This window comes from Lissotriton helveticus, chromosome 6 (assembly GCF_964261635.1).
Source record: "Lissotriton helveticus chromosome 6, aLisHel1.1, whole genome shotgun sequence".
NCBI classification, from domain to species: domain Eukaryota; kingdom Metazoa; phylum Chordata; class Amphibia; order Caudata; family Salamandridae; genus Lissotriton; species Lissotriton helveticus.
In genome coordinates this window covers 1,110,394,440-1,110,415,942 of record NC_136067.1, presented here as the reverse complement: position 1 = coordinate 1,110,415,942, position 21,503 = coordinate 1,110,394,440, and the positions used below count along the sequence as shown (strand labels likewise).

General features: G+C 47.5%; 1 protein-coding gene across 1 annotated transcript in view; it reads left to right on the top strand.

Annotated features, from left to right (window-relative positions):
• The window catches only part of ANAPC1 (anaphase promoting complex subunit 1), an 815,950-nt gene that overhangs the window by 459,946 nt on the left and 334,501 nt on the right, over positions 1 to 21,503 (top strand). The window contains exon 34 of the mRNA XM_078648767.1: positions 7,568 to 7,644. Coding sequence (XP_078504893.1) covers positions 7,568 to 7,644 — 77 coding nt within the window. The remainder of the gene's footprint in view (positions 1 to 7,567; positions 7,645 to 21,503) is intronic.

Here is a 21,503-nt window from a genome sequence, read left to right as displayed (position 1 = left end):
GGAAATGCCCTTCACAGACTTCCTTTTTCCAAATTTGTGTGATAAAGGATTTTTTGGAAGGCTTGAAGAAAGTGTTTCCTCCTGTTCATCTTCCTTCGTCTTCATGAGAATTGAATATGGTGCTGTCCAGATTGATGAAGGAACCTTTTGAACCTATTCATAAGGCTTCGCTACAGCACCTGTCCTGGAAGGCGGTGTTCCTCGTGGCCATTACATCTGCCCGCAGGGTGAGTGAAATTCAGGCGTTGTGTTGCCAAGAAACTTATACTGTATTTCATGCTGCTAAGGTTGTAATGCGCACTCACCCTAAGTTTCTTCCTAAGGTTATTTCTGATTTCCATGTTAACCAGACTATAACGTTACCTACATTTTTTCAGAATCCTTCCACTCCAGCGGAAAGATCTCTTCATTCCCTGGATGTCAGAAGGGTGTTGAAATTTTATCTGGATAAAACCAAGGATATTCGTAGGTCAGACCAATTGTTTATCAACTATGGTCAGTCAGGACTGGTCTTGCTACCTCTAAACAGTCCATCTCGAGGTGGATTGTGTCCTGTATACAATTGTGTTATCAAAAGGCTAATAAGACCTTAGGGGGTAAGCCTAAGGCTCATTCCACCAGGGGCAAAGCGGCCACGACAGCTTTGCTCCGTAATGTTCCCATTGCAGAGATCTGCAGGGCTGCCACTTGGAAGTCGGTCCATACCTTTGCTAAGCATTACTGTCTGTACGCTGATGCCAAGGCAGATGCTCAGGTTGGGCAAGCTTCGCTGCGAAATCTGTTCGCACAGTAGTGGTGTTGTATTTCTGCTTCTCCACCGCCGCTTTGGTGTTGGGGATGGGCTTGCCATTCTATTCACTAGATTATGACTATACACAGAGATCCCCTACTACAGAAGGAGTAGTTTCTTACCTGTAACTCCAGTTCTGTAGTCGGGGTATCTCTGATATAGTCATAAGCGCCCGCCCTCCTCCCCGGTGGAGAAAGATGTTCATGTACTGAATGCTACAGGTCTAGCTTTATACGCCTCCAAAAAGAACTGAAAGTGGAGGGGACCTGCTGTGCATTCTGGGATACTGAGAGTTCTAGAAAGTTTCCTTAAATGCACAGTATCCCTTTTTTAAGCCTCATAAAGGCAGCCTATGGGGCTTGTCTGTCCACCCCTTCCTCTCTATCTTCCAGAAGTTTTTCTATGAGAAGAACTTGGCAGGCTGTGCTGAATTTAATTTTGGTGGAATATCTAGTTGAAGTACTGGACAGTGTAGCCTGATAAGTATAGGCTGCATTATTTGTCTTTAAATTCTATCTTAAGTGTCTATGCAGGACTGCACATAGAGACAGCTTAAGAGATTATTTTGATTGCTCCGGGGTCCCCGCACATGGGCGGGACTATTCACTAGATTATGACTATACACAGAGATCCCCTACTACAGAACTGGAGTTACAGGTAAGAAACTACTCCATACTACTCACTGCCTGGGGAGGGCGGTTGGCATAAGCATTGTGCTCCACCACCATGCATGGATGTATTCCACAGGATTTTCTGGAGATGTGCAATCCTCTCTCCTATCGATATGCACTTTGATGGCTTTTGCCTATTTGGTGAAAAAGCTGATCATTTCCTGGAGCATTTTAAGGACAATAGAGCCACAGCGCGCTGCCTGGGACTGTGGATTCCTGCCAAGCGGTCCAGAATCAGTTTAGGAAATTCAAGAGCGGCTTCAGGTGCCTAGCATATAGACAGCTACTACCACCTCCGAGACTGCAGCAGCCACCTCTTTCCTATTGATGATGATTACGGGAGTCTCACAGGCACCGTGCAGACTTGCAGGGGCCTCAGTCCCTCTAGCCCCCTCTCCTGTGGCGGCAGTCTCTAAGCTGCATTAGTTTGCCCATAGTTGCATGCACCCCTCCCTGTATGGGGCAGGATTCAGTACTTACTTCTAGGATGGTGATCTATCACATCTGACAGGTATGTCACACAATGTGTTGAGCACGGTGATGCCCTATTCTTTGTGTGCTCTGCCACTTCTTCCCCTCCACATCTCATAAATTTTCAAAGGAGCACCTCACCATTCTGTCACGAGAGGTGTGAGTGTTGCTCTCCAGAGTCACTATCCAGAGTATTCTGAATTTTGAAAGGGGAAAGGGTGTTACTCTCCCTCTATCTTTGTGCTGAAAAAGGACAGGCACCTCCAGCCTATATTGGGACTTCAATCTCTGAATGCCTTCCTGCGGAAGGACAAATTCAGGACGCTCACGTTAATCCAGATCATAGCCACTCTGGATCTAGGAGAACGGATGGTGTCCTGGGACCTGCAGGATGCATATTTCTATATACCAGTTCTGAAGTCCCATAGGCCTTATGCATGTTAAGGGCAGCCATAAGCATTTCCAGTTTGCAGTGCTCCCCTTTGGCTTCACCAGTGCCCCTCACGTGTTCGCAAAAGTGATGGCAGTGGCCACGGCACACCTCTGGTTGTTGGAGATAAGTCTTACCCAGCCTAGATAACTGGCTGTTTAAGGCAGGCTTGTCTCAATCAGTTGTAGAGAACCTCCAGACTGTCTAAGAATGTTACCACTGCATGGAGTGTCTGTTCCTTACATCTGCGTTCGCGTCCAGTTTGCACTCCTCCAAGTTGGACGAGCTTTGATACGCGGTTGACTGGCGACGACTGTGATTGTCTACAGGGGATGCGTGGATAAAACTTGATAACACTCCCCAGGAGGTGTGTTGCCGGAATGAATACTGATAGCAACCACCTGGCTAAGCTTGAAGTACCAGGTAGGTGAAGACTTGTCCCCGAGCCCCGATGAAATTGCCGCAAGGTATTGGCAATGACGCATTTTGGCCTTTCCTAATTGAAATGGTCTAAAACATACCATTCTTTTTACTCTGAGTGTGCTCATGGCATCCAATAATGTATGTACATTTGCGAGTGAGTCACAACTCATTTTAGCTTGGAGAAGCAATTATCTTTTTCTCACTGCGGGGTCCAGTTGGCATGGAATGACACAAGCACTCTTTGTGCATTCTATCACATATCACTTCTGTCTCTTTCTTCACCTCTCAAACATAATTTCGACACCAATTTCCTTTCTTCACGGTCATGACAGTCACCAATGATGAAAACGTGAGCAAACTGGTCAGTTTCAACCAGCAGCTCACTTATTGATGCTTACGTGAGGTACTTTCTGACCTTTTACTTATTTTTTCCTTCTTGATTACACTAACAAGAGCATTTGCATTGTGGTAGATTGACAAACAGTGAGAACTTGACATCTAGATCCGGATTTGACTGGCATTTTTTAGAAGCCAGCATCTGGGCTGAGATATTATTATACTTCCCCGGGATTCTTGAAAAGGGTTGGTGTTCAAGCACAGTCAGGTTTTTTATATATTGTGATGTAATGAGTGGAGGGCGACCTGATTGATAATTCCCTCCTATGCTCCTTATTGTGTATAGCCCAAAGTCTTCAACCTGCCGCACTGCAGCACCAGGATCCAGGATCCAGGGCCCGGTGCACAAAGTTACCTCCAAGTTCACTGAGCCCTGGAGTGCCATTGGAGAGCACCTGGGACCCCAGAGGATGAACTATCGAGCCAGGAAGGATTGGCCTGTAACCGCAATACTGAGCGACCAGTAGTCCAGTGACTATTGGAGTTCTGCACTGAGAGGACACCAAGAGACATTGACTCTGTGACCAGGACATCCTTACCCCCTTTGTGGACTGAGGAGTAGTTCAGCATGACCCACCGATGACCAGATCACATCCACAAAATCCTTTGAGCATCTTCAACATCATTCATCCCTTGCATCAGACCCACTTCTAAAGGAAAGCCCGGCAAAGTATAAAAGTGCCTGGAACTGACTGGAGACTTCTTTACCTGTTGAGGTAACTATTTCTGCTGACCTTGCTGGTCCTCCAAACTGGCTCTGTGCTGGAGTTATTCGCCTAAAGTGACTCTAAGTGACCTCATCGCAACTAGCTCTGACTTTATGGTGAAAAGATTTCTAAGTGTCAAATGCCCGTGCTTGTTCACAGTTAAGTAAAATAACTTAATTTACTATACCTTGTAAATTCTAGATCTCCTGAACCCTCGGGTGGATCTGTTCCTTGTGGTGTCTAAAAATACATTAAAATAAGTCTATTTTAATAACTTGGTGTCGTATTTCTTTGGTGCCTTGTCGATTTCTTCTCATTTGCTTTACACTTGTTCTTTGTGTAAGAGTTGCTGACCAGAGCCACATCTTTCCAGGGTTGAGCTGAAGGCTGTGCAAACAAAACCTAAGGGTCCTAAAGGGGTTAGTAAGTGTATTACACGGTGAGGTTGCCCAATCACACCATGTAATGCACCCCATTTCCTCATATACACCATACTCCGCTGCACCTTCCACCTCCATCAGTGTGGCTGACTGATGGTCACCTATCCATTTCGCAACAGGAAGTTCAGGCCTTTTTGGGCAGAGGTGTGATAGAAAGGGTTCTGGCCTCAGAAGCAGGAATGGAGTGTTACTACTGCTTTTTCTTGTACCGAAGAAGAACGAGGGCCTCTGTCATTTCTTAGAGTTTCTCCCTCTCAGTGCCTCTCTGCGAAAAGGGCAAGTCAATTGGGGTTCACTATCAACATGCCAATGTGACACCTGACTCCTTCGCAGATGTTCCCGTTTGTCGGAACCATCTTGGATACTGTGCTAATCTATGCCTTTCCCCCAAAGCTGAGAATCAAGAACATTTGGCTTATGATCCAGATGTTTCAGTATGTATCCTGGATCTTGTTGAAGATGACATTGCGGTTGCTGGGACTATTGGCCTCCTACATCCTGCTAGTCAAGCACGCCAGATTTCATATGTGGGCTCTGCAGTGGGATATGAAGTCCCAGAGGGCACAGCAGCAGGAGAACCAATCACCAACCATCCATGTTTCAGAGGAGATTATAAAAAGAAGCACTGATAATTGCTAGACCGCAATTGGGCCAGTGGCAGACTCCTCTCTTTACATCAATCGGAGGTTACAGTGGTGACTGTTGCATCTCTACTGGGCTGGGGAGGCCATCTTGGAGAGGTGGAGATTGCAGATTCTGGTCTCTGGCCGAAACCCCAGTTTATTGAAGTTACAGGTAATCTTTTTGACATTGAACGAATTCATACAAACCATCAAAGTAAGATTAGTACAGGTCTTCATAGGCAACAATACTGCCAACCAGCAAGCAGGTTGGACTGGAATCTTTGGTCCTGTTCAAAAAGACCTTGTGCCTCTGGAAGTGGCTGACATGCCAGGACATTTCTCTGGTCATGAACCATTTGGCGGGATTTCTAAACACTAGGGCGGACAAATCTAGTTGCCCATGCGTAATAAATCACAAATGGCTGGTTGACCCGGATAGGGCACAGGACATTTTCCAGCAGTTGGGAGAACCCTGGCTCAATCTTATCGCCACTGCCAAGAATGCACAATGACAGAATTTTTCCATGTAAAGTTACCAAGATGACTCTCTCAGAGACTCATTCTGCTTACAATGAAGCTCAGTACTCCTGTATACCTTCCCAACTCTAACCATCTTGGCTCAAGTTCTGAGGAACATCAAGAACAACCAGCTCCAAGTTATCCAAGTGGTACGAGATTGGACCAAGAGGGTTTTGGATGAGCATCTGTCCTCTGATCAAGCTGCCACTTCAGGTGGATCTACTATTGTAATAACAAGAGCGTGTCACGCAGGGGAGGCTACAACCTGCTTCTTCATGCATGGAGATTGAGCACTGTCAGCTAGTTTCTTTCAATCATCCTATCAAGGTCATTGATGTTATTTTGGAAGTCAGTCACCCATCTATGAATCCGGTGTACGCCAGATATTGTGACAAGTTTGTGGCTTGGTGTGGCACCTGTCAGAATTGCCCTGCTACAAGCTAAACGTTCTGAAGTGTTGTTGGTTATTTTGTTGTTGGTCCAGAAAGAACTTGTTCTGGGCTCTGTTAAAGGCTATTTGTCAGCTGTGTAGGCATTTTTACCATTCATCCTTTTTTGTTTAAATCCGCTGTAGTGATGAAGTTCTCAAAGATTTGCATCGTTTGTCTCCACCAAAACCTTTTATGATGCCACAGCAGGACTTGAATCTGCTCCTTACCTTCCTCATGTGCACCCCTTTTTAGCTAATACACCATCAGCCACTGCACTTTTTGACATTAAAAAATTGTCTTTTTAATTGCAATTTTATTGGTTCAGCATGTGAGCAAGCTTCGGGCACTCTTAGTCCATCAGCCTCACACATCATTTTCCCTAGTTCTGAGAAAAAGAACAGCATTCCTGCCTAAGGCAGTTACACCCTTTCCTGTTGGATAGGATATTGCACATCCAGCCTTTTTTGCCCCTACTCACCCCTCAAAAGAGGAGGAGAACCTCCATCATTTGAATCCTAATTGCCTTTTGTTTTAAATTGATTGTACCAAAGATAATCAGGTAGCTGAAGAGCTCTTTAAGGACCTCAAGAGCAGTGGAGAAAAGAACAATCTGTTGATGGATAGTCCTCTGCATTACAATCTGTCATACACTTGCTAAGAAGCAGCCTTCTGAAGGATTAAGGGCTCATTCCACTCTAGCCAAGGCTGCTACCTGTGTGCTGGCACTCGGAGTGCTTATCCTGGATATCTATCAAGCTGCTATGTGGGCATCAGTACACACTTTCACAAAGCACTATTGTCTTGACAGTCCAGTCTGTCGGGATTGGCATCTTGCCGGTTTGGTCCTGCAGGACGTTTTGGTCTGAGCATTCCACGGACCCACCACCCGAGGATTTACTGCTTTGGGTATATATTCACAAGGTGGGGATTTACTGTTAGAAGTATCCATCAGACAAACAAGTCACTTACATTTGTTGACACACTGCCTGTTGGATATCTATCTGCAGAATACTCATACGCTTTCCATTTTCCCCGTTCTGTAGAATAGACTCTTTTCCATCTCAAAAGGTCCCAAACTAGAGTTCTGCTCACTAGTCAAGTCAATTTGTTGATGTGCTGTGTGTCTGAGGGCACCGATAATCCTTCAAATATAACTAAAATGCAGCCCACTCGTCACTTCTGGAGCAGAACAATGTTGGTTCAGAGCCACACAATGCCAGAAGCATGTCTTTTAGGTTTCTGGTTCCATTTTGATGCCTGGGGAAGAATTCATAAGATGAGGAATCTGTGATTAGGTAGAGTATCCAACAGAAAGAGTGTTACAGAAGTAACTTTCCCATTTGGAAAGGTTTCCCTGATCATTGGTTAATAGATCCTCTCAATGCACCTGAGCAGCAATAAAGCCAAACTAATAAATCCTTGTCAAATGAAGGTTCGGTTTTCAGGCCTAATGTTCAGTCTAAGAAATCTGTGCATTTGGGTATTGTAGTCTTGATTCACTGCAATTGTACAAACATGTTCCTGATAAATGATTTTTAAAAGGAAAACACAGAACTGAATTCTTGGTGTGTAGCTAGCATGCAGTTATACAGCCACTCTGTAATTGTGGTGAAAATTAAAAATAGTCTACAAAGTCCAGCAGATGTGCCTTTCTTTCAATTTATAGATCATTCGAGAGAACAGCATATCCCTTCATGCCACAGAACTGCCAACATCTGAAGACCTGAACCTTGAGACACTTGCGTAAGTAGAAGGATACCTAATGAGGGTACCTGAAGAGCTTCACCATGCCATTTTACGAGCATTTTTTTTTTTTTTTTTTTTTACTTTCATGCAGCACTTAAATATTTGATTACAATTTCTTATATATAATTTTCACCACAAAATATTGGGCCAGTATGCTAAAGAGTGTTTTTGGAGGTGATCATTTTTTGACTGCTTTGTAAAAACATTATTGTAAATAAATCACTGCTAAAGCTTACCAAACATTTGCATTGCTCTTAGGAATGTTATACTGATTTGTGTATACTCAGTAACAAGCAATCTTGTATGTCATAAAGGATAGTTGTGACGGGGGTGTGGTTGTTGTGCCAGCATGACCGCGCATAGTATCTCTGCGCTCCCATGCAATTTGTCTCTCCAAGGTGTAATCTACCTGTACTCACCTGAACGCTGAAGAATTAGGGTTATGTTTATCAACTTAGAGAATCATATGGTCCTTGATTATTGGCTGGCCATGGTCTTGCTTACAGGTGGTCTCCTGCTGCAGCAATGGAGATGGCGGCTAGTGCACCACAGAGAGGAAGACTGGGGGTCTTGTCTGATCCAAGTATTCCACCCATCACTTTTTTGTTTTCCTCTCTGCAGCACACCGAGTTTTGCAGGTATGCCTAGATGGGAGTCTGTCCTCACTGTGCCACAGAACCCAAGCTATACCACACTAACATGGCCTTACTAGACCGAAACCCAGCTCTGGTTACCTGTTTTCCCATTCAGAGGGTGCCTGGCAAGTTGGACTAAACTGTTCATATTGGAGCGGCACCAAGGCTTTATGCTTTTGGCTGGTTCCTGTTTGAGGTGACAGAAGGCAAAAACATGATGAACTGGAATGTGGCCCATGTAAGTAGCAGTGGCTAAGACTAATTAAAGCATTCCCCAGATAATTTTTTTGTGTTCCTCAGATGTGCCCAGGCCTGGGTCCCGGGCATACTATGATACAGGAATCAAGGCACGACTGAAAAACAAGTGTTGTAGATTGTCTCTTTTTGACATGGTCACCCCTACTTTTTTGCCCTAGTACTGATGCTGTTCGGCTGAAGGTGCACTGGATCCCGGCCAATCATCTCCCCACTAACAGTGCTCTTTCCCTTCAAACAGGTAAAATGGTCAATTGTAACCAAATTGGCAAGGACTTTAGCACCCCTGTAAGTCCCTGGTGAATGGTACTGGGTAATAAAGAAGGTCCCTAAGGGCTGCATCATTTATTATTCCACCCTAAGGGACCCACACACAAATGACATGCAGACTGCCAGTGCAGGCTGCATAAAATGATGCAAACCATTTTGAAAACTCGACATGGCACACTTCCTTTGTGCCATACCCAGGCACACTGCATATACTAGATGCAAGTCACCCCTACAGAGCCCTAAGGCAGGGTGAATTATATGTGTATGTGAGGACATATCTGCATGAGCACAATATGCCCCTGAGATGTCTGGTTCCATTGCCACGACATTGCAAGTGTTCAGGAAGTCATCTTAAGCACATTTACTGGGCACCGGTCACCCAGCTACGTAATGGCTTAACTGAAAATAATGGTGTTTAATATAAAACACCTTGTCTTAATAAATCCACACAGATGGCAGTGTTGGATTTATTATGACATGCACCAGGAGGGGACCTAAGAGGTGCTCCCTGAAACCTTTCAGTCATTTAGTGTGCTGGCCGACTAGGCTCTTCCAGCAAGCCACCACTGATGAGTTGCTGACCCCCTGCTTGGGAGAGCCAATGCTCTCTGATGTCAGGGACAATGCCTGCTCCGGAGGAAGGTGATAACACCTCCTCCAGCAGGATGGCTAGTGAATTAGCATACCAAGACCAGAGGGTTGCAAGCCTCTACCGCCTTTGGGATGCGATCCTGGGTTTCTCCAGACCTGGAGAATACTATTCCCTGCCATAGGGCCCATTTGGCACTAGAGCAGGTAGGAAAATTAGCTAGTCAGTCGGCGTTTTGCACCATCAGGTTGGGCACACCCCTAAGGTGGACCACCTGAAATGGACACTCGAAAAAGGGTTTCACCATCTTGTTTTTGGTGAAACTAGGAACTGTGGATGAGGTTTATGCCCATTCTTCCCAGGAAGTGGTAATATAGGGGGTGTAGTCACTTTTCCCTCCTTTGCAGGTACCCCCATGAACTGTGAGAGCCTCCAGTGCTTAGTAGCCAGCCAATCAGCACCTCTGCTCCCGAGCCCCACAGCTGGAGTACATGACTTCTGCCTGCGTTCCCTTGGCCTAGGATGGCCTAGGTGTCCCCACGTGCGGAGCCCCACATTGAGCTGTGCCTGACTTCTCCCCAATGCCCGCTTGCAGACTCTGTTGTTTTGACAGGTCCCTTTAAACTTTTCTGCATGGCACTCCAGGCTACCCACGTACAGCACCTCTGCACCAGGACACCCCAGGGCAATGTGACCGTACTGTTGGTGGTTTCTTGGAACCTGTGCCCTAAGCACCTTAAACCATAAATGATACCTTCTACAACCATTTGCAAATAGATCTATGCAGTGCCTGTCTTTTCCTCCCAAATGATAAAATGACTGCATTCGAGGCTCATGCTGCAAACCGGACAGCTGTGATTTTCTGGTGTTTTACCTGTAAAAAAATCTATAACTGCTAAAATACTTAGATGATCCAGAAGTTCTTGGTGCCTCAACTTACATAAAAATCTGTACTATTTTTCTAAATTGGTCCCTGATTTTGTTTTCGAGTGTGTGACTCATTTATTGACTGTATCTGAAAGAAACACGTTAGTGTTAGATTTCTTACCTTAGAATATCCCCAGGCGTCAGACTGGATCCGAAAAGTTTTCGTCAGCAGTACCCCTGCGCGTCGGTAGGCGCCGTCTGCGGCCCCGCGTCCGTCGTCGACGTCCTGATCGCCGGGATGACATCGCTGAAGTACTTAGACGCTGACGTCAGTTCTTCTTTTTCCGTGCCAGCAAGCGCAGATCCGGGAAGAGCGTACCCTTAGTCATTTTTTTACTAACTTTTTGGGCATTTTTGTCTATCTTTTTCGAGTTGACTCGACTCACGGTGTCGGTAGGGATGCCCAGGTTCAAGCCGTGTGACGCCTGTCACCGACTGATGTTGCTTACCGACCCCCACCGCCGGTGTCTCTACTGTTTGGGGGCTGACCACGATGACAAGTCGTGCCCCGACTGCTGGGCTTTGACGTCGAAGGCTAGGCGGGAGCGTTCCCGTAAGCTCCTCGAGCTCCAGCAGTCGGCTCTGCGCCGCTCGAGGTCTTGGTCGAGGAGGAAGTCGAGGGACCGTTCACGGAGCCGCAGTCATCGCCGATCGTCGCGATCCAAGTCCTCGCACTCGGGTAAGTCGAGGCATGGGAAAAATCGTTCTTCGACCTCCCTTCGCTGGCCGCGTGATTCGGCCGAGGGTTCAGGTGGTGCCGCGCTCGCGGCTTCGACGGAGCCCGAGCAGTCACATCCAGCCCAACACCCTCCGGTCCCTGGGCTCAGTGCGACTCCGGAGCGGATTCGAGACTTTCTCGTGGCCAGAAGACTCTCTTTCCGCAGTCGAGACCTGCTGGCGCGCCTTCGGGCCCCGCGGGTCCGACTGGGGGTCCTAGCCCTGTGTTGCTGGCGACTTCGCCCTCGGCGCCGCTGGCGACTTTGGTCCCGGCACCGCAGGACCCCGTGGGATCCAGGCCTGGATCCCCTGTCGATGCCAGTTGACCTCATGACTCCTCCGCCGGCGCGACCCCCTCAGAGCCACCACCTGCGCCATCCTCATGTGACGCCAGCCCCGGTTTCAGCCCTGGCTCGGTGTCGGACAGGCGCCGATCGGCGTCGTCTCCGATGCGACTGGCGAGTTGTTCACCTATGCCAGACTCTGTAATTTCTGCCTGTTTATCAGGACACGGATGAAGGGGAGGACTGGGAGGGGTCTGAGGACCCTCTGGCACAGCACTGCCAGTTTAGTCAGGACTGGGCAGATGAGCTAGGGGAGGCCAGTGGTCTAGACCAGTGTTTCCCAAACTGCGGTCCGTGGACCCCCAGGGGTCCCTGACACATTCCCAGGGGGTCCTTAGGCAGCAGTTTTAAAAGCACTCCAAAATTCCTTGTAGAATTAGCAGTTTTCGTGCAACAATAAAAGTGTCAAGATAACACCAGTGATTAGTGTACCTGCTGGAGAGAGATGAGAGTTTTGTCCAGCGGCAGGTTTGACTTATTTAGCACAGAGGGTTAATATGCCTGCTGCAAAGAACGCGTACCTTGCATTTTAAAAAACCGTATTTTATGTGCATAGGTCAGTGCATTACTTCTTTTGTTACCTAGATTCTTTTGTTACTCTTCAGCTCATAAGAGGCAATCATAATCTAGCACAGTGACCTATACATTGTTATTAAAGAGCTGCTTACACACTGCATGGTACAAGTTAGTTACTTATGTTTTTTCCCAGTCTTTCAATATGCTGATGCTGCTAAAGGGGTTTATTTGGGTGAAAATACATTTTATTGTTAAAGTCAATGCTAAATACTGTGTTAGGTTTTGAATCCCGAGTTTGTGCTTTTCCAGACCAAGTACTCTTTAAAAATGCCTACCAGTATGAATGACATGTGACTCCTACACCTTGTAGTCCCCTTTGCCTTATGTAACATTTTCTCTACACTGATTTACAAGTATGATTCACTGTCTCTATATGTGTATGATGTAAAGTGCTCTGACATCCTACAATAGTATGAGAGATGCTATAAAACAAATGCAATACATGTGACAGATGTGCTGTGGAGAAATGAGAGGCACTGTTGAAGGGTGATAATAAGGGAATCATTGAAAAACCCCAACAAAGATTGTGGTATCCTAGTGCATAGTAAGGTCATCATTTACTATTCTTTAAAAGCTAATACAATTCAATATATATTGATAAATGTGTTGTAGAATGCACCATTGTATCCTAAATTTTCTTGGTGGGAGAGCCTCCCAAAGCCCCCTTTGTAATGGTCAGCCTCACTCACTGCACTCGGTGTGCACTGTATGGGGACTGGTCTGAAAAAATTTGCCAGGGCTGCTTTGTGTTTCCACTCTGGCCCTGGCAGGAGCAGGAGCCTTGGACTGTGAAATATATGTAACCATTTAAAAGGTATTCACAGAGATGTAGCACCAACCTTCCCATTACAAATTTCCATTTTTTGCAAACTCTTTCAATATAAAATTCTAAAATCCCTAGTAATTTGAGTATTTGTTTTGTATGTACATGTGTGTTTATTTTTAGGTCTCGCTGGCGTTGCAGGGCGAAGCCCTGCCGCCAACGAGACTTATAGCCGCCTTGCTCCCTGCCAAGGGAGTCAGAGCAGTGAGCGAGCAGCTCCAGACCTGTGCACGAGCCGACTCAGGTCCGTGAACGCGCGGGAACGTCAACGTGCACGTTCACGTGCGTCACGCTCCTGTCCTCCCGCGTCTCTTCCGAGGCGCGCTCCAGGCCGACTTGTGGTGTGCGTGTTCCAGCGTTAGGTAAGTGAGGGCTGGGGGGGATTTGTTTGCTTGTTGGCTTAGCTACTTGCTACCCTCTAAGTCTGTGTTTCTTTCTTCCCTCTTTGTCTGTGCTTCCTCCCACCCTCTTTGTCTGTGCTTCTTTCCACCTACATTGTCTGTGCTTTTTCCGCCCTCTCTGTCTCTGGTTATTTCCACCTTCATTGCCTGTGCTTCTTTCCACCCTCTTTGTCTGTGCTTCTTTACACCTTCATTGTGTGTGCTTTTTTCCACCCTCTTTGTCTCTGGTTATTTCCACCCTCTTTGTCTGTGCTTCTTCCCACCCTTTTCGTCTGTGCTTCTTTACACCTTCATTGTGTGTGCTTCTTTCCGCCCCCTTTGTCTCTGGTTATTTCCACCCTCTTGGTCTGTACTTCTCTTCTCCCTCTTAGTCTGTGCTTCTTTCCATGATTTGTGTCTCTGCCTCAATACATCATGAAATGGGGAGGGACAGGAGAGTGTTGGGAATGTGTGACACCTGGCTTTGATTTGCTAGATGTTTGTCTACCCTGCAAGCACCACCATATTCTTTAGACACAACCAGTGCAATGCTTTGCACTTAACATCCTGGCGCCTAATAGCTTGTTACACTGGGCATTTGTGAGCAACTGCAAATAAGGTCAGAAACTGTATTTACATTTTGTGTTTTGTCTCGAGACGCATGTGGTCACCTGTTTGCACTTTGTGTTAATCCATGGTATTTACAAATTGTATGTTCTCTCCGTGGGTAAATAGCCTCTTTTTGACTTAGTGTTTTGTGGTTATGTATATTTGTACGTCACGTGCTTTGCATTGTGCCAAAATGCTCCCTTTCACATGTATGCTTCAGGGCACGTTGACAGTCAGAGTGGCATGTGGGACTGAGAAACCTGTGCGTGCGTCGATGGTGCCATGTGATAATACTTCACTTTAAAGAGGATTGGTAAATGGGAGGGCAGACCGAAGGCGAGGTGAAACGAGGACCCACGTGGAGGTGAATGGCTGCACACGGGCTGAAAGAAACACACAGCCCCAAGGACAGCTGGAATGTAAACTCTTGTGCTGACAGGTGCACACGGGCTGAATGAAGCATACAGCACACGGGCTGAATGAAGCACACAGCCCCAAGGACAGCTGGAATGTAAACTCGTGTGCTGACAGGTGCACACGGGCTGAATGAAGCATACAGCACACGGGCTGAGTGAAGCACACAGCCCCAAGGACAGCTGGAATGTAAATTATTGTGCTAACAGATGGATGGAGTGTATCCAGCCTCCCTCGTCCATGGAATGCCAGGTCAACCCTGACCAAAGGTGGCTGGGGAGGATCTCTGCAGTCCTTACCGTGTAGAACCCAGTGACACTGACACGGCAGGGCTTTGTTTGCCTTCTAGGGGAAATAGACTGCCACAATCCTTGAGAGCGCGAGTGAGATCAGAGAGGAGCCATTGCATCTCACGCACCCACCAACACAGGCAGACATAACACGGTGCTAGTGAACAAGAAGATATTTGCTCAGAGGCTAACGAGGCCTGGGCATCTGAGCTCGCAAACACAAACATGGGAAAGAGCCAGTAAAGTCACAAAAGTCCCTAGGAAGGGGATGATCCTTTATTTTACTGAGCCTTCTTTTTTGTTCACTGTCACAGAAGGAAGCACCTTCAAACATGTGACTGCATGATGTCAGCTGTACAAATACTAAGCTTGTTTTTGACCTTACATCGTACAATTTAAGCAGGACTTCCCCTGCCACTGACGCGGTTTCAGCCCTTCCATTATATCCAACGCAGTAACATGGAATTTTTTTTACTTTTGCTAAAACGCACCATAGCTTTCGCCTTTTACAGTGGCAGTAAGTTGTACATCAAGCAGGGTTAGCCGTTTCACTAACACTGCCACCAGCTCTTCCAGTCTTTGCTACACAGAATCCCATACCACATAATTCCAGTGCACTCAAATCCACACAATTACTCTCCACATAATTTCACTGCACACCATGCCACATAATTCCACAACTAACAATTCTAATCCAAACCACATAATTCCACACCACAAACATCCATTTCACTCTAAAACACATGGGGAAATTGCATTGCCATTTACAACGCCAATAGCTCCAACTCTCCCACATGTAAAACCTATTAGCATTGCACAAAATAAATTCAGTTTCGCAACATGCCACATAATTCCACACCATATACTACACACCTACCGCATAATACTACTCCAAACCATCCCACATGATTTCACACACACCTCACAATTGAATGCCACTCAATTATGCACCACAACATAATTACACTCCACATATTACCACTCAACGCCACATAATTACACTCCACATAATTACATTCTACTCCATACGACCTAATACACCCCGCATAAATGCACTCTATGCCACATACCAGCAACCAACATAAATGCCCTCCACACCATGACACATAATTCCAATAAGCATTACTACACACAATGCCCCACAGGTCCAGGCCACACAATTCAAATCCATACATGTCTGATACACTCCACAAAATGCCACACCAAACAACATATTTCAACTACACCACATAATTCCACAGCACACCACATAATTCCACATCATGCCAAAACATTTAACCACACATCACAATATTCCACTGGACATAGCTCCATACCACACAATCTCACATTACATAAATCCAGTGCACTGAATACATTTAATTACTATCAACATAATTCCACAGCACACCAGACCACATTTCCACTACACAACTCCACACCACACAATGCCAATACAACCCATCTCTCCCTCACACTTCCACCAGCCCTATCATCTCTCCCTAATACTGCACTGCCACTTCTCAACGTACAATCCCACTGACCCCTCTCATTCCTGCCTCACACTCCCTGTCTCCTCGCTTAATACTGCCAGCTCACACATGCTACCTTCCTTTACCTCATCGCACTGTGCAATGGCTCATCCCTCTCGTACTCTTGCACCCCTCTCTCTAACGCATTCTTCTAGCCTCTCTCATGTGGATCACTTCAAGTCTTTGAGCACAGTTTCTTTCCCGTGCCTTTTCAAAGTATCCGGCCCTCAGAGCCACGCTCTCCTCCTCTTCTTAGGGTGTCTCCTGCATACTCTCATACACTCTTTGGGCTTCTATGTATGGAGTTCATTCAACACTTTGTGCACAAACTACCTATCCTTCGCTATCTTCCTTTCTATCCTGTGCAGCTCCCCATATCTATTCACCATACCACATAATTCCACTTAACACCACACAATTCCACCCCACACAATTCCTCAACTAACAATCCCAAGCCAACCCACATAATTCCACACCACATACATCCACTCCAAACCAAAACACATGGGTAAAAGCCATTGTCCTTTACTACGCCAATAGCTCGAACTCTCACAAATGCGAGACCTATTGCATTGCAAATGCTTGTTTTCGAATTACTCTTTTAATGTTTGAAATTTAAATCGTATAAATTGCTGGGGGGTCCCCGGATTCCAGTGGTGAGTCAATGGGGGTCCTCAGGAGTCAAAGGTTTGGGAACCACTGGTCTAGACACTTCGCCTGACACTGGTTTTCTCTCTCCTCCTTCCGTGGCTCCGGAGGAGAGAGCTACTTATGCTGTGGTGCTGCGCAAGGCGGCCAAGGCCTTGGGCCTTGAGCTCCCTTCAGCGGCCGTGATGACTAACCGCCTCACCGAGGTGCTTCAACCACCAGTAAGCTCTTCGGAGCCTCTGCTGTAGTTTAAGGAGGCCCTCACTGACGTTCTAATGGGGACTTGGTCCAAGCCCACCATAGTCCCTCCTGTGGATCTGTCCACCCACCCCACTCCTGAGAGTCTTGTTATCCAGACCTCCATGTCCCAGACCGCCTTCCCGACCGCACCCCTGGACAGGGAATCCAAAAGGCTGGAACAGTTTGGCAAGAAACTGTTTTCCTCCATCAGTCTAGGGTTTCGGTCCATTAATACTGCATGCCTTTTGGACCATTACACCCACTCTCTCTGGGATACAGTGGCAGACGTGCTGCCCCACTGTCCGGAGGAGGCCAGGACACGGCTTGCCCAGGCTCTTGCTGAGGGGCGGGATGCAGCACGATATTCCATTAGATGTGGACTTGACACCACGGACTCCCTGGGCAGGGCGATTAAATGACGGTGGTGATTCGTCGTCACGCTTGGCTGAGATCCACAAACTTTTCAGGGGATGTCCAGAGCACTCTCATGGACATGCCTTTTGATGGCCGTCACCTCTTTGGCGACAAGGCAGATAGCACGCTTGAGCGCTTTAAGGACTCCAGGGCTATGGCCAAGTCCTTGGGCCTGTTGGCCCAGTGCCAGCAAACTTCTGCTTTTCGCCCCTTTCGTGGCCACGGAAGGGGCACCCCGCACGTTCATCCTGCCACAGGCCACAGAACCAACCTCAACGCGGTCGCGAACATGCGTTCTGCCGTGGCGTAGCAGGGGGACAGAGAGCCGGTCAGTCCACATCTGCTCCCCCAGCATCTGCCTCAAAGCCTTCCTAGCCCGAGCTTTCAGCCCCATTCCACGTCAGTGGGAGGCAGAGTTTGCCATCACCTGCCCCACTGGCGTACCATCACTTCGGACAAGTGGGTGCTGCAAATCGTCCGAAGGGGCTACTCCCTCCCCTTTGAGATGACGCCTCCAGCCATGCCACCCTAGTACCACCGCATGTCGGGGAATCACTTGAAACTTCTGCAGGAGGAAGTTGCGGCCCTCTTGGCCAAGGGGGCCATTAAGCGCGTTCCTGGCCCAGAAGTAGGGCCGGGTTGTTACTCCCACTACTTTCTGGTTCCCAAGAAGGGCAAAGGGGGCCTATGCCCTATCTTGGACCTCAGGAGAATCAACATCTTCCTCCGGAAGGAGAAGTTCAAGATGCTGACGTTAGCTCAGGTTTTGGCTGCCCTAGATCCTGGAGACTGGATGGTAGCGTTGGACTTGCAGGACGCTTATTTCCACATTCCCGTCCTCCCGGCCCATCAGCGTTACCTGCAGTTCACAGTAGGCCACAAGCACTTTCAGTTTACCGTGCTCCCTTTCGGCCTCACCAATGCCCCTCGGGTGTTCACGAAAGCGATGGCGGTGGTCGCAGCTCATCTGCTCAGATTAGGGTTCCAGTCTTCCCCTATCTCGACGACTTGTTGTTGAAGGCGGGCTTGCCCCAAACAGTTGTCTCCCACCTCCAGACTACGGCCGACTTCCTGCATTTGCTGGGGTTCTCCATGAACGTGCCAAAGTCACACCTGAGTCCCTCCCGAAGTTCCTCTTCATCGGAGCGTTTCTGGATTCGGCGCAGTTTCAGGTTTATCCTCCCGAGCAGCGGGTTCGGGATATTTAGGCTCTGATTCCGATCTTTCACCCTTTATCCTGAGTTTCGGTCAGGATGGTCCTACGGCTGCTGGGTCTGATGGCCTCCTGCATCCTGCTAGTACATCACGCCAGGTGGCGGATGCGTGCTCTGCAGTGGGAACTGAAGTTCCAGTGGGCACAACATCACGGCAACCTGTCCGACCACGTCCTGATCTCGGAGGGCACTGCAAGACAGTTGCAGTGGAGGCCTCTGGTCTCAGCGCAGTCCCGGCTCCATATCAACCTTCTGGAGCTGTAGGCGATCCGACTTGCACTGAAGGCATTCCTTCCCTCTGACCGGGGAAGTGTAGTGCAGGTGTTCATGGACAACACCACCACCATGTGGTATTGCAACAAACAGGAGGGGGTGGGGTTGTGGACCCTTTGTCAAGAGGCTCTGCGCCTCTGGACATGGCTGGAACATTAGGGCATCACCCTGGGGGTTCAACACCTGGCAGGTTCTCTGAACGCCAGGGCGGACGAACTCAGCCGTCGGTGCATGATGGATCACGAGTGGCGTCTGAACTCGGACGTGGGCAAGGTCTCTTTCAGCAGTGGGGAGAGTCTTGGTTAGATCTATTCGCCACCGAAGAGAATGCGCAATGTCTTCAGTTCTGCGCGTTGGAATTTCCAAGACGGCACTCGCTGGGAGACGCTTTTTGTCACAAGTGGATTTGCGGTCTGTTATGCGCCTTTCCGTCTATACCACATCTGCCCAGAGTGCTGAAGAAGATCAGGCGCGACCGGGACCAAGTCATCCTTGTGGCTCCGGATTGGGCACGAAGATACTGGTATCCTGAGCTACTCAGTCTGTCAATCGATCCCCTGATTCGACTGCCTCTTCAGGAGTATCTTTTGTCGTAGCAACAAGGGACGGTCCTCCACCCGAACCTGTCCAGCCTTCACCTACATGTGTGGAGATTGAGCGGCGACAGTTGATGCCATTTGACTTGCCTCCTGAAGTCTTTGATGTCATCCTGGCAGCCAGGCGTCCCTCCACAAAATCGGTATATGCCTGCAGGTGGTACAAATTTGTGGCATGGTGCACAGAAAAGGCTGTGGATCCCCTTTCCGCCCCTCTTTCTGAGGTTCCTCTTTCTTCTTTCCCTGGCCCAGCAGGGCTCTGCTCTGGACACCATCAAGGGATATCTTTCAGCTGTTTCAGCCTTCTTGAGGCTTTCTGATCAGCCTTCTCTTTTCAAGTCCCCTGTTGTAAATAGATTCTTGAAAGGCATTACTCACATGTTTCCTCCTGTTCCCTTTGTAATGCCTCAGTGGGACTTGAATCTGGTGTTAACCTATCTTATGTGTTCTCTCTTTGAGCCACTTCATAACTGTCCTCTTGGCAGTCCTGATGAGCTGGTCCTGATGACCCTAGTTTCATGGCACCAGTATCGGTTTATTGCATGGCTCTGCGTTCCTGGTGTGGAAAGCTATGTACAGAACTGACGTCAGCGTGCGAGGGCAGCGTCTAAGTACTCCAGCTACATCGTCCCGGCGATCACAACGCTGATGACAGACGCGGAGCCGCAGGCGACACCTACCAACTCGCAGGGGTACTGCTGATGAAAACTTTCCGGATCCAGTCTGATGCCTCGGGATATTCTAAGGTAAGGAATCTAACACTAACTAATATTTCCTACAGATATATCGTTACCAAAGGTAAGTAACTTGTGCATCCAACACATGCTCAACACTCCCCTCTGATAAGGCTAAGTTGCTTGTCCTCACTACCACTAATAGAGCACTTGAAATTATTAAAATAAGCCCCTGTAAACCAATAATGGTCGTCTAGACCATTATTGGTTTACCCCATGTACCCCTACATTTGGTACACTACATAAAAAGCCTGCTTCCTACAACAAAGCCTAACTAGACCTGCATCTGTATGGAGTTGCTTATGTATCTGTTTGGAGGGGACCTTGCTGGCAGTTCGAGCTGGACTGACTCTACTGGAGCAGTTCAAAGGCTAATTTGCTTAAGGCTGGGTCCTGTCTCAAGTGGCATGGTGAACAAAAAAATATCAACTAAAATGTGTCCCTGGGCAATTAACAGTTGCTGAGATTAATTCAAGCATCCTACCCATCTTATTTTAGTTTTCTCTCATTTTCTGTCATTCTGCTGTGACAGGAGCTCCAGCATGGAGTGGAAGAGAGACCGGTATTGTTGGCTTTCTGCTCCTGCTGAGCCCCAAAATCGATCTTCTAATGCATACCAAAGCACCCCCAATGACCTGGGATTTTGTACATTGGAGACTGGGGCTTGACCACATTACATTGACCCTACATTCTCATTTGCTTTCAATACTCTTTTTTTTTCCCCCCTCACTTTTAATCCAGAGGCATTTTTGTGAATAAAGACATGGGTATTGCATCGGGATTGTTGAAATACTTAACATGTGCACTATTAAAACATCTGAAGATTGCATCTGAAGATATGAACTGGACGAGGGAGTGAGATTGTTACACTCAATTTAAACTGAAAAAAGCACCCTGAGATGATGGAGGCAACTGTAAAAGATTGCCCTCTTTTTAAAAATGTGTAGCCACATCTGCAGGCTAAAGGGGGACAATATCTTACTTCTATAAAATTTCGGTGGACGCAATCCCAAACTCCCGTTTAGTCTTGGGGTTAAATCAGACAATACATTAGGAAGGGAATAGCAGATGAAACATGGAAACACCTATACTGTGACTTAAAAGGGAGCTCTTGCAGTAGTCATGGGAGTGAAGACCCTAACACTAGTTCACAGTGCTGAAGGCGGTTTGGACTCTTAAGTAAGCATTGTCACATATGCTGGGACTGAACCCAGAGTAAACATTACTGGGTGAAAATCTTACCTGTATTAAAGGAAGTCCTAGGGCACGCCAAGCCCGTGGACATGGCTTTTGTAATTTAAGGTAATTTAAGGCTTGCACTCTCCACTCTTAAAGCGTCTGTTAGACCTGGCATCATTGGGGTGAGTCTCCCTTCCATTTTGACGGATTGCCTCCTC